Source organism: Crocodylus porosus, unplaced genomic scaffold (genome assembly GCF_001723895.1).
Source record: "Crocodylus porosus isolate Cpor-Errol unplaced genomic scaffold, CroPor_comp1, whole genome shotgun sequence".
NCBI lineage: Eukaryota > Metazoa > Chordata > Crocodylia > Crocodylidae > Crocodylus > Crocodylus porosus.
In genome coordinates this window covers 287026-300043 of record NW_017728896.1, presented here as the reverse complement: position 1 = coordinate 300043, position 13018 = coordinate 287026, and the positions used below count along the sequence as shown (strand labels likewise).

The following is a 13018-nucleotide window of genomic DNA, read 5'->3' as shown; positions in this document are numbered from 1 at the left end:
ACATCAGGAGGCGCGACTTCACGGTCAGGGCGGCTAGGATCTGGGACCAGCTTCCAAGCAAAGTGGTGCTGGCTCCTACCCTACTCCTATCCTTACCTTTAAGACAAGGCTGGACAATCACCTTGCCAGGGTCATTTGACCCCGGTACTCTTTCCTGCCATGGCAGGGGGCCAGACTTGATGATTTGCTCAGGTCCCTTCCGACCCGACTACCTATGAAACTATGAGAAGGGAATGCCTAGGGATGCTACCAGCGACTGGTGCTCGCCCCAGCAAAGCTGCATCCCATTTGCTCAGCCTAGATGCTCTTCCACCTGGTGCAACAGGCTTATGGTGGACTCCGATACAGGACAGCGATGCAGTGAGGCCATGCGGGGGAGGCCGTCAGGCAGGCCGTGCCCTGAAGGAGGTTTGGGCAGCCGCATGGCACAATGATTGCTCTTGGGTGCAATAAGCAATGATAAATACAAATGGGCTCAGCTGTCTGTATTGCAGCCACACAGCGCAGCATGCAGGGGCTGATACAGCCAGCTCTGGGCAGCTCAGAGGACCATCCACGTGATGATGCCACTATCCAAGGGGGGAGGAAGGCATCTGTGGCAGCAAGGGCCTCATCAGCTCTATATTACTGACTGATAAAGCCACTCATTTCAGCCTCTTTGCACAACAATCTTCGCCCGCTGGCTTGGGGCGTCCCAGCTCTCTGCTGCGCAAACAGCAGCGCCCGTGGGGGACATGTTTTTCCTCCACCTCCGACGCAGACCATCTCAGCCAGCACCCAGATGTCTCCAAGGTGAAGACCACGAACTGCTACGTGCAAGTGGAAGAGCTAACGTGGGTGCTCCCACCCTGGCTGCTCCCATGGCATTGGGCCAGTCCCTGGGGCCAAGACTGTCAGAAGCGCCTTGGGATTTTGGGGAGCTCACTTGAGGCGAGCAGGGGCCTGGTTTTCAGATGGGCGAGCGCTCAGCGCAAGGTGAAGATCAGGATCCTTCAAAGCATCTCTGAAGGGGCAGGCATCCCAAATCAATAGCCACTGTCGATAACCTTGGCCCCGTATCCCAGTTTCCCCAGCGAGATGGAGGCGGGAGAGCGGCACTCCTGCACCAAGGGGAGTCAGAGGGTGCAGTGGCAGCGAAGAGCAAGACCCACGGCCCGGCTATTACTCGTTCCAACCGTAGTTTTAAAAGCAATTCGGGGCACTAAGTTTACCTGGAGCATTCAGGGCAGCTGAGGTCCATCCAATGCCATCTCGCAGCCACTTGAAGGCAACGCTCACCCTGAACCATCAAAGAAGAAGGGAGCCACGATTCATCGACGTCGTTAAAAGCCACCTGCTAAGAGGGAACCAGCAGCATCTCCAGCTTCCGACTGGATCTGGGCCGAGGCCGACGTCCGCTGGTACGGGGGAAAAGCAGCAAGCATCCTCCCAGTGCTCCCTGAAAAGTGAAGGCCGCTTGCATGGAAACAGCATCAATGCCGACCCTCCTTGCAGCCCCGTTCAATACGGATCAGGTCAGGTTTTAGCTCATTTGATGGATTTCTCTTCTTCCCAGCAGAGAAACGTCTGTGCGGAGAACGACAGAAGGAGGAGGCAGCAAGCAGAGACGACTGAATTAACTTTATTATTTTTCTAACTGCAGATTCAAGGTATACAACTGAACATTGCTATTTTTCTTATGAGACTTATAAATAAAAATACAAAAAATGTTCACTACAAAAAAATCTACTGTTAGTAGGATGTAAAAAATATTCTCTTTGCTATAGAAGGCACGAACTTCACTTAGTGACACATGGAGAGAAAAAAACCTGCAGCAGTAAATTCTTTTTTTTTTTTTTCCTTTTTTTTTTCCTCTGTCAGAAACACTGAAGTTTTACAAAGAAATGCATCTGAATCTACACAGAACGAAGGCAGATGCCGAGAGCTGCAACTAGGAGACATCACAAGTTGGGATTTTTTTTTTTCAATTTTTTAGCTAACTGCATCTGTGGCTAGAGAACGGATAGGACTCGCAAGCAGTACTGCAAAGAAAGGAACAGAACGAGAAAACAAACGGAGAAGAGAGTTTGTACAAAACAAAATAGGAACCAATAATCTGATCAAACAAAACAAAAAATTGGGCACCTTCTAAAATTAGGCTAACAGGAGGTGCTGAGGTAGACGGAACTATAACATCAATTAATTAAAAACACTATTTTTAATACAGAGCAATCAGACTGGCACTTGTGCTGTCACGACATAAAAGACAAGCAATGAAAAAAAGCCTTAGTTTGCTTCGCCCAGCAGGGCAGTTGGTCCTCAGTGCTATAATATACATATATATACTTATATATATATGGATAGATGTCATGGAGCTGTTACCATGGCTTCTTAGCCTTAAAAGATCATGCATACATAACACTATGTGAAACAAATACTATGATGCACACCAAAAGGTTGGCACTCTGAGCAGAAGGATGTCATGGTACTGCTACCTCTAATCAGCCACTTGCACTGAAATGATATTTCAGAGCTGCCCAGCGGAGCTGAATTGCCTGCCTTTGTTCCTTCCTTCTTTTTTGCAACCCTCTCTCTCATCTCCTGGGCTGATCCTCGAGCAGCCTTGGAGCGAGACGCAGAGCAGCAGATGTTCTCCAGGGAGGGGAGCAATGGGAAACTTATGGGGCTCAAAGTGGAGTGAAAAAATAAGACAAATGTCATTGTCTTGCCTGACAACTTTTCACTCAACCAAGTTCTTGTCTCTGATTTAAGACGTTCCCGCAACTTGATTCCAGGCTCTTTGGGGTCCAGGGGGACACAAAACTTCAGCTTGACACAGTGATGAGTTGCGGGGGCAAAAATGCCCCAGCAGCAAGGATGGGGCAGGTAAAGACAGGGTCTCCCAAAGAGCAGAGAAAACCCCCCCGCTGTGACCGCAGCTGTGTGCTCAGTTGTACCACGGCATCCCCCTGCCAGCAGCACCCACTTACTGCCAAAAGGTACCATTATACTTGTGAGAAACTGCAGCAATTCTGTTCTTTTAACTATGAAAAAACTGGTTTCAGGCACAAAGATTAAACAAGCCATTCTCCAAAGTTACATCCTGGATTGTACTAAATCAGCATCTGTCTTGTTTCCCCTTCCCAACACAAAGCAGCAAAGATATTATCCGTTGTATATGTATATGTGTGTATATAGAGAGCTATATATGTCTATGCATAAAAAGGATCTTAATGCTTTGAATTAAGAGACAACAGTTTAACTTTATTCCCAAAACAATACCACAGACAACCAGGTATATATTCAAAACGAATGCTGTGTAGAGAGGCATGATGTGGACGCACATAGTCAGCTTTCTGCTTTGCATCTGGAGAAGTTTGTGATAGACCTCTATAAGGCAGTTACAATTCTAGTCCAATAAACAGTACCGTATACTGTGATAAGCTGTGCTCTGAATGGTAACCGACTGTCGAAAGCGGAAATTATTGACCTGGCCAACAGAGCAAAGAAGTGATGCTGCTTCAGATAAAATTGCACACAATACTTCCACCTGCCCCATCAGAAGATTGTACTTCCTCACGGAGGTGCGTGGGGGAATGCAAAGTGCTTCCCTCGACATTTCAGCCCTGAGCCCCCTATGAAGTCAGCAGCCACGTGTGCTGCTCAACGTGTTTGTGCTGCGGCCGCGCGTTCCCGAACGTTCACCGTGCGGCGAAGGCAAATTAGATCTTCTCAGCTGGGCAGGGAGGGGGAAGAATTTGCTTCTCTGCAGCAAACAGTAAGCATGAATGATTGTTGCACTGTCGTAGCATAACTCCAAAGCACAACAAGGCATCGGCCGCGAACTCACCGACACGTTGAAGTACATGTCCTGCCCCCTCCGTCCCGAGCCTACGGTAGCAGATGTAGGAAATCTGCACCCGACATGCAGCGTTCGTGTACGGTTTCTGCGTGTGCTTCCGAAGCTGCAACATCGCTTTGATTTAGTACCATCCAACACTGCAACACTGGATTACAACAATACTGCATGATTTAATACACAACCGCACACACAAAAAGCATACGCACACACACACGCACACACACACACACACAGGCACGCGCGCGCACACACGCACACGCACACCGATTCCTGTTCACATTACAAAAGGAAGGGCAAAGTCTGGTGGGTGGGAACCGACACAGGGACTAACAAATATTACAAAAATATTACACTTTGTAAATACCAGCTCAACCCTTTCAGCTTTGTGACCGGGGGGGGGGGGCGCAAAAATGGGTTCACTCTGTGGGAACATCTTTAAACATTTGTGTGTGTGTGTGTGTGTGTGTGTGTGTGTGTGTGTGTGTGTGTGTGTGTATGTTTGACATCAGTTCTAGTTGTGAGACGTCTGCGATTATCATCGTCACCATCTCGTGGCCATCGCTGGCTAACGCACACCTGACACGTTAGTGCATATGCGTGGATCCGAGTTCTGCCCTAAGTGATTTCAGACTCACGGTTTTCACATTATAAACAAGACTCTACTCTTCTATTCACATATTCAAGTTTAACTCTTTCTTTCCAAAGCACTAAAATTTCACTAGACTGTCCGTTGCCCTGCTCCTCTGTCAGAAGAAGTTATTTCCCCCAGTTTAAGGCCTTCAGATATTTCCTGACAGTGGAGACAGGGCTGGGGGGCTGGGTGGGGACAGTAGAAACACCCCTCAATTTTTTTTTTCCCTTTACTTCCATCTACAAAATTCTTCCCTAACTTTTTTTTGTGTGTGTTTAATATAAATGAAGCTAAATTACAACATAATATACAATTGCAAGTAAAGCATGAGATGAAAATCGAAATGACATCACAAAGCAAAACACAAATATTGCAAAATGTGCTTTTGTAACTGCAAAATAAAAACAAAAACCTCAACAAAACAAACATAAGAGGTAGCTTTCAGAATCAACGACCCAGACTGTCAGGCAGGCCGTCAAAAATACCAATTTTGGTAATGATAATGCACAAAAGGAGGCTGACGACAAAAACAAAACAAAAAACCCAACAACCCCCCCTCCCCCACCGTAAACTCGCTTTCGTGGCTGCCGTGGCACTCTAGCAGAGCACGCGATCCACGTGCGGCACGTCGCCCACCTGCGACATGGCCTTTAGCAACCTAGTCATTTAAAAAGACCAAGCCAAACAAAAACCCAACAATAAAAGCTCATGAGGTCACAAAAAAACGAGGTAATTTCAAGTAAAATGTGCTAAACAAATATTCAAACTTTTTTTAAAAAAAAGAAGCATAACACAAAGGAAATCCATCTTTTCCCATTCACTCCTTCATCGCTTCTGGGATGTGAGGGCTGGGCAAAAAAATTAATTGGCATGTTCCAAACAGCTGTTCTGATTTCTTTTCTTTTCTTTTTTTAAAAAGAAAAAAGCAGGCTCTCGGCCCGGGCAAGACTCCTGCACCCAGGTGGGGAGCAGTTCCCAAGGAGCTCCTGTTTTACAAAGGAGAACGCGGCGGGACTGCAAGGGCGGGGGTGAGCCGAGACGCAAAGCAAGCTCCCGCGCAGCACGATGCACGCAACGTCCAGCACCCGGGCACCTCGACCACCCCCCGTTCGTCAACTGAGCTTGGCATGAGCCAGGTCGGGTCGTTTGTATGCCTTGCAAGCCATGGGAATGGAAAGAGTGTATGGGCTTGGGGTGGGGGCCGACTCATCCATCATTTCTTCCAGAGCCCTGGCAATGCCCAAGCTCCAGGGGCATCTTTAGAGCAGCTGAAACTGCACTTCCCTCTTGAGGAAAGCAGCACGGTGTCCCCCCGGCTGGGCTCTGGCGCACATACCGCAACATTTACCTTCTGCCCCACTCCCCCCTCCAAATGAGAGAATTGTTGCTTTAAAAATGCATAGAAAGGTCTTTGGTCAGGAAAAAGGGCAGCAGCCTGGAGGCAGTCCCTGCAGCCAGCTCCTAAGCTATGGACTGTGTGGAACGGCTTTGCACACCGGAGGACAGTCACCAGCACCCACGAGTCACCTCCCAGCACTGCTTTTCCCACCGCAGCTTAACTCGGAGGTGGACGGAGGACTGACACGCGGGCACGGTTGCGGGCATGGACAAAGGAGCTGCCCCCAGTGTGCTGAGCAAGGGGCTGCTGCAGCAGTGAGTTGCTCAGCCAGGCAGGGACCTGCAAGCAGCCTGCAGGCACTTGCCAGGCAGGCTGGTTTCCTCCAGAAGAAAGGAGTTTTTAATTGTGGGGTATTATCCGGGTCTCCGCTGCGCACGTGTTGGCGGTGCAGAACCAAAGCAGCACAGCGCAGGAGAAAACCACGGCAAGCCTGCCCTGGGGAGCCGGGCTCAGCGCTTCTACAGCAACTGCTGCTCCAGACACCCGATTTGATAGGGTCCCCGAGGATACCAGGCCTGAAAACCAGGCTCCTTCTGGGGGCTGGAGTCAGGCAGACACCTCTCATCGTGGCTCACCCAAGTCCCTCCACCCTACTTGATACCCTTGGCTGCCACACGCAAGCCCAGGCAGACCACCGCAGCTCCAGTCCTTTGCACCAAGTGTCCCCAGCTCCGGTTCGAGAGGAGCCACAGGCAAGTCAAAGCCAGACTTGAAAGACGAGGACACTTTTCCACGTGGGACTGGAGCAGCAGGTCTCTGCTTTCCTGGCAGAGAGGCAGCTGAACAGTGCGGGAGAGCAGCTCAAACCAAGCAGAGAGCAGGGAAAGGACAGTGGTTCACCGAGGAAGGGAAACTTCCCATGGATCTCAGGCCCCGAAGCATCGGCGTGGCCCCCCCACCGGTGCTAGCTCCCAAGCCCTTGTGTGCGGTCACAAGCAGCAAGCGAGCGGTGGCTGCAGCTGCACGCGGGTGCAATGGCAAAGCACGCACAAGAGCTCAAGGGGAGTCTCACCCCCCAACCCAGAGTAAGGGGACCCCTTCCTGCCCCTACCCCCCTGCCACAAACCAGAACAGAGGATGCTTTTAGTCACAACAGCAACAACAACAACAACAACAACAAGGAAAAAAAAAAAAAAGGCCATTGATGATGCATTTTTTTGCCCAGTCTTTCCCGACTCCACTCCTTCCCCTTCATGTCCCTCAGACGTAGCACAGGTAGAGATAGGTCTTCTCTATCCTCCAGTCGGTGGGGATCTCCTCGGGCTTGTGGCTCTTCATGTGTTTCTGCATGGCGGAGAGGCTGGGGCAGTACTCCAGGCAGATAGTGCACTGGTAGGGGGAAGCGCCGTTGTGGGTCCTGAGATGTTTGATCATGGCAGAGTAATCTCGGGACCGCTGGTGACACAGCTTGCACTCGAAAGGTTTCTCACCTGCAGCGGGGAAATGGAAAGGTCAGGTGGCGCTGACTGCTCTGGGCATCACCTGGCCCTCTCTGGGTGCCCCCCAAAAGTCACTGGGCAAAGTGACTTGGCCAAGGTTGCACAGGGAGTTGGTTGCAGGGAAGATCACACTTACCTTCCCTCTAAAGTGCTTTGAAATCTAGGGGTGATACATGCTCCCTGCAACTGTGGTCTCTGCCCTGCTGCTGCGTATGGGCATGCCCTCGTCATTCACAGCTCTCGCGGTGTGCGGAGCCCACTGCCGCTAGACATTGCAAAGGCCAGGCACTGGGCACCATGCAAAGCTGCAATCAGGACTGTGCAAGACTAATGCTCACACAGGAAAGAGGGGGAAATACACACAGCAAAATCCCATGGTCTGGGGCAGGAGCCAATCTCCAACCGAAGCGCTCGAGAGGAATCTTCTCGCGAGGGCAGGTTATCCAGGCATTGCTGGGTTCCTCGCACCTGCCTTTGAGACAGGTGGTACTAATCCTTGCTGGAGTCTGATCCAGATGGGCCTGGTGGAGCCTGGCAATCACTATGCACTTCAGTGGCGACCAGAAACCAGGCACCTGGTGGGAAGCGGCCCCTGTTCCTCCAGGGAACCTGCTTGCTTTGCTTATTCAGTCGCAGACACTCGCGAATCATTTTGATAACGCACGAGGCTGATGCTGAGACTTCAGAGACTCGCTTCGATGCAGTAATTAACTGCCTGGCCTTCCCGATATTGATACTCGCTCTGTGCACAGACACAGCGAATAATGAAGTAATGAACAGCAAAAGTGATCTAAATATTGATCCACTATTTACAATAGTTACATGCTGACGCATTCAATGATTCATTATCCTCAGCAGCCATCCTGGATTCCTGCAGAACTGCAGCATCGTCCCTGGACCAAAGGCCTGAGGTTCTGGCAGCGTCAGAGGCAGAGAGATTTAGACCTTGAACTGCAAAACCTTGTGGGGGCACAGGATGCATGCATTCAAAGGAGAAGAGAACTTGAGTTTCAGCTGCTCCAGAGCAAGAAGGGAGCAAGCAGGGACAGATCGTAGTGCCTGTCACTGCCCAGGGCCAGCATACAGCGCAGGGCAGCAGACCCACACCGTGACTTGGGAACCGGCCTGAGGAGCTTTGGCTGGAAAACAGACTTTCCATTGCATCCCTTGTATCCTCCAGGGGCCGGAGGATGCTCTAACTATACAGCCAGGTGCAGAGCTGACAGTGGGATGGGCACATCTGGGAACGGGATGCTGGGATTTCACCCTCCCCTCCACCTTCACTCCCACTGCTTGCACACAGTCAGGGTAGGAGAAACTGTCCTCTGCACCCGGACGGATCCTGCATCCTGGATCCCAACAGCAGCCACCACTGCTGCACAGGCCAGAGGCCTCCCATGGGGCACGGGGCAGAGGAGCACACGGCGCTGGAGGGAACTCGGAAGCTTTGGCCAAGGTTGTGCATGGCCTGTCTGACCGCATCACCCTGCAAAGTGTTGCATGGGGCATTTCTACTGCACATCCCTGCAGACCCCAGTACCTGCAGGAGCCATGCCCTGTCCTGCCCAGCCTGCCAGGGCCTGTTTTAACAGCAGGAACGTAGCGATGGAGGAAAGATGACTCTTGGAGAAGAGTCGGGGGGAATACGAGGGGGTAGAGATGGGCATGGTGGTAACAGGTCCCCATGTGAAAAACCAGAATGCATTTACTTCATCCTAGCTATACATTGCTTGTGCCCAAATGCAAACCCAGCTGTCACAGGCCTGGGGCAGGCGGCACCTTTCAGCTCCAAGCAGCCTGACCAGGCATAGAAGCTAAGCCCAGGCAAGGGTCACTGTGCCCACCACTGGGCAGGAGCCCAGACACCACTTAACAGCACATCCAATCAGTCAGGACCGGGGGGAAGGGCCTATGTTTGACGGGAACTGCAAGAGGGTTTAGGAAGCAAGAGCACAAGCACCAGCGAAGATGCTGTCAGGGGTCAGAAGCCGATGCCCGAAGTCTTGCAAAGAAAGCCACGGACTGATAACTCCTTAGGAAGCTGGGCAGCATGGCATTATCCCTCCCTGCCCGCTCCGGGGAGGGCTTCCATCCACGCACAGTACCGGGCCAGCCCCACAGTACATGACCCAGCGCGCAAGGGTCAAGAGGGTCCCCGGACATGGTGGGTGGACTGCAGGAGATGGGGCAGCGGGAGGCAGGCGGCGGTACCTGTGTGAACCCGGTAGTGGGTCTCCAGCTGGTGCTTGAGGCTGAACTTCTTGCCACAGCCATTGCACTCGTACGGCTTCTCACCGGTGTGGATGCGCTTGTGGCCTTTTAACGTGCTCTCGTCTCGGAAGCAGCTGCCGCAGAATTCGCACTCGTAGGGGTGGTCGCCTGCAAGGACACAAGCGCGGGTTAGAGCTGACGTGACCCTGCAATCCCCCTCCAGGCTTGGGGCACGGGGCACACCCATGCCACATAACAGTGCGGAGGTGCAACCACCTCTGGAGTGGGACATGCCAGACCAGCAATGCCGCATGCTAGCTTCAGAGAGGAAGCCAAGAGACTCCTCTCTGCATTTCAGAACGTATCCAGTGCGCCAGCTTCCTCAGCCCAGCCCCTCTCCCATGCCCGGGAGTGGACGTACCCAGGGGAAAGGAGTGCCCGATGCATCTCACATGCCCTTTGCTGCAGCGCATCACTTGCACTGTAGTACGGCTGGCCCAGGAGCCCCTCTACAGATGGCAGACAACGAACGTGGACAAGTTGGAGGGGGCCAGGTGGAGAAAAGCTGCCCACAAGCCCCGGCTTGAGTGGGTGGCCCCACTCATTTGAGATGATTTGCTAGTTACGGGATACTGGCCATGGCTCCCCAATCCCTTGCAGGCGTCCTAGGTCTCAGGCGCAGACTCAGGCTGAAGGTTTCCCAGTACAACACTGTCTTCCTCCCACCGGGCTACAGAGGCTCAGTCTGGTGCCAGCCCCGCCGTGCACCTATCCATGCATGGAGGAAACCCCTCTCCCTTGCCCCCCACTCCTCCAGGGGCTGTAAAACCCGAGACATGCACCACGTGCCCTGGGGATCAACTCTGTACGAACTGCCCTGCTGCACACAGGAGACCTCCCCAAGCCATTTGCTGGACTGGAGAGGTGCTAATAACCTGCTCCCTTCCTAGCACAGCACTGGCATATGGCAGGGCGAGCTGTTTCTGGCTGGCTTCAGGAGGACCAAAGGCCTCCTGCATGGCAGACTGGCCCCGAGACAGGCCGCTGCCCTGCCAGCCTCTCCCTCAAGCATCCCCATGTAGCTGTGGGACAGCAGGCAGGAGAAGCCAACTGGTCACAGACGCATCCCTCCCTACTTGACCCCAAGACCGCACCCGATGGGTACTCTCAACGGAGAAAGGCAATTACGGCCCCGCTGCTCTGCTCAGACACGCGGGGACACGTGGGCTCATCTCTCTGCTCTGCAGACAACCGCTCTGGTTTGCTGGGGGGTGAGGACAGGGCAGGAGAGCAGAGGAGCTGCACGAGCCCATCTCTCATATTCTCTGGGCAAACATTTTTCAGCTCCACCCAAAGGGTGGCGGGCGGGGAGGCCCCAAAACCCTCCAGAGTGGGCAGCTGATAAATGAACTTCAATTCAGCCCCAAACTCGGGATTATTTGAATGAAAGGTGAGGGCTTCAGCTACTTATTTATTACAGAAGTGAAGGCAAGGACAATAAAGATAGATTGATCGCCCAAGACTTTGTTCATGAATATTTAAATATCACTGATTTGTCTTGTCACTGTAATTACAATTTCTCTGTGCTGCATATCCTACAACCACAGTTTATGGTAAAGAATGGCCAACTGTATTTCACTTGTCCTACTGCAGATGTGCGGAGCTGCCAAGCGTGTAATGTTCCTCGCATTTCATACATTTTCTTCAGCTGCTGAAGGCTTAAGTCATCCACAATGACCTACGTTTTTTCATTATCCCCATGTCAAACTGCACTCGTGCCTGGGCATAAATTGTCCTTCTAGTTATATACTCACATGCCTCCGCTTTCACTTCCTCTTTAAAATGATATTTTACTCTCTCTCTCTCTCTCTCCTATTTTCCCTTTAGACCCAGAGACAAAAAATCCCCCCACCACCCTCAAGTCCTCCCCAAATTAAGCCCTTCATCACATCAGTTCTCATTGTATGCCAATCTCCAAGCCTTTCCAGCCTGGCTGATTGGATATTTTTGGGGTTGGTTTTTTTGAAGCTCTGTGTATATTCACTCTGATATGTCTCATGATTTCTTGATTGCCAGAAACCAAGACAAAGCCCCCAGGATTTGGGTGCATTTGAGCCTAAATACCTCTCTGCATGCAGCTCACCCCAGAAGCGCGAGGGTCCGATGGCGATTGTGCCCTGCAGCATGAGGGAGCGGAGGTGGGTCTCCTCTTTGGATGCTTAAGAAGTTTACAGTGGATGCCCCCCTGGGACATGGCGGCTTTGCCCCCACAGGACCTGGGCCCTGAATCTCCACAGGTGGAAGCGGATATAACTTTGCTGATTTATACCAGTTGAGGCATGGGCCAAGATGGTGCTGACTCGGAGATGGGAAGCGGGGCACAACATATATACTTGTATTATTGCTTCACTGTTCTGCTGGGCTCTCTACTCAAGCACCCAAGTGGTGAGGCCCTGGCTGGGCCCTGGTGCCGGCAGCTGCAGCATTTCCACCAACTCATTTTTCAGAAGAATGCACGTGAATGGCAATCGGGGGGAATAATTCACATGTGAAGCCCAAGGCACCGGCATGAGCAGGGCTTTTCTCCCCCGCCTTCCTTCCTCTTGCTGCCTCTTGATGGGGTCCTGGTGCTTTAAATGAAGTGTTAAACTCAGGAGCTAGTTTGACAGGATCTTGGTGAATTTAATTATCAGCCCGATCACATGGCAAATGAGTTTAAATATGGAATCTCAGCAGTCAGGCCACGTGGAGGAGGGACGCGCGGAGCACCCGGCCCGCCGGCCCGACTCAGGGAGCTAGTCGGACCCGCGCCCACGCGGCGCGCGCAGAACTGGCTGCCGAACAGAGAAATCCAATTTGTGGCATGTTGATTAACTTTGCCGGGCCCCTTAATGAGCTTGACATTAAGTGCAGGACAAAGGGGACTAATTAGAGCCCCCTCTGGCCAGCCCTCTGCACCTGTGACCCTGGCTTTATATCGTTACCTGGTGCATTTGTTAGTCTACTGAACAACCAATCGCAGGGCCATAAAACGCCTTTTCCACACAGCTGAGAGTTTATTATATGATCAGCCGTGTAAATCAGGGATCCATCAATGCCAAGGACTCGGCTGGCCTGCACTACCAAACACAGCTGCTGATACTAAACATCCAGCATTGGCAGCAAATGGGCTGGGAGCAACGGAATATTAATGAGGTGAGGCATTGTGCATGTGTGCGTGCGTGCGTGTGTGTGTGTGCAAAATAAAGCCTGCACCGGCCTTGTGGAAATCCAAGCACTAATGTGATTCTTTTGATTTGCTGGTCTCTTGAACGATGGGTCTTCTGGGCCACCCCCCGGAGCAGGCTGAAATCAAACCTGTGTCCTGGCATCGATGTGGGAGCATGCTGAGTTACACCAGCAAAGTGTTTTGCCATCATTTTTCCCAGCCGGAAAAATAAAGGGAGATGCACAAGAAGGAGGCAAATGGTGCAACTGGGACCATCTGAATGACAAGA

At 51.9% G+C, this 13018-nt stretch overlaps 1 protein-coding gene across 1 annotated transcript in view; it reads right to left on the bottom strand.

The window, feature by feature from the left end:
• Positions 1 to 6002: 6002 nt before the first annotated feature.
• The window catches only part of ZBTB16 (zinc finger and BTB domain containing 16), a 160134-nt gene continuing 153118 nt past the window's right edge, over positions 6003 to 13018 (bottom strand). Inside the window, exons 5-6 of the mRNA XM_019556532.1 lie at positions 9522 to 9689; positions 6003 to 7301 (exon numbers count right to left, since the gene is read on the bottom strand). Of these exons, the coding sequence (XP_019412077.1) occupies positions 7072 to 7301; positions 9522 to 9689 (398 nt within the window). The 3' untranslated portion in view covers positions 6003 to 7071. The remainder of the gene's footprint in view (positions 7302 to 9521; positions 9690 to 13018) is intronic.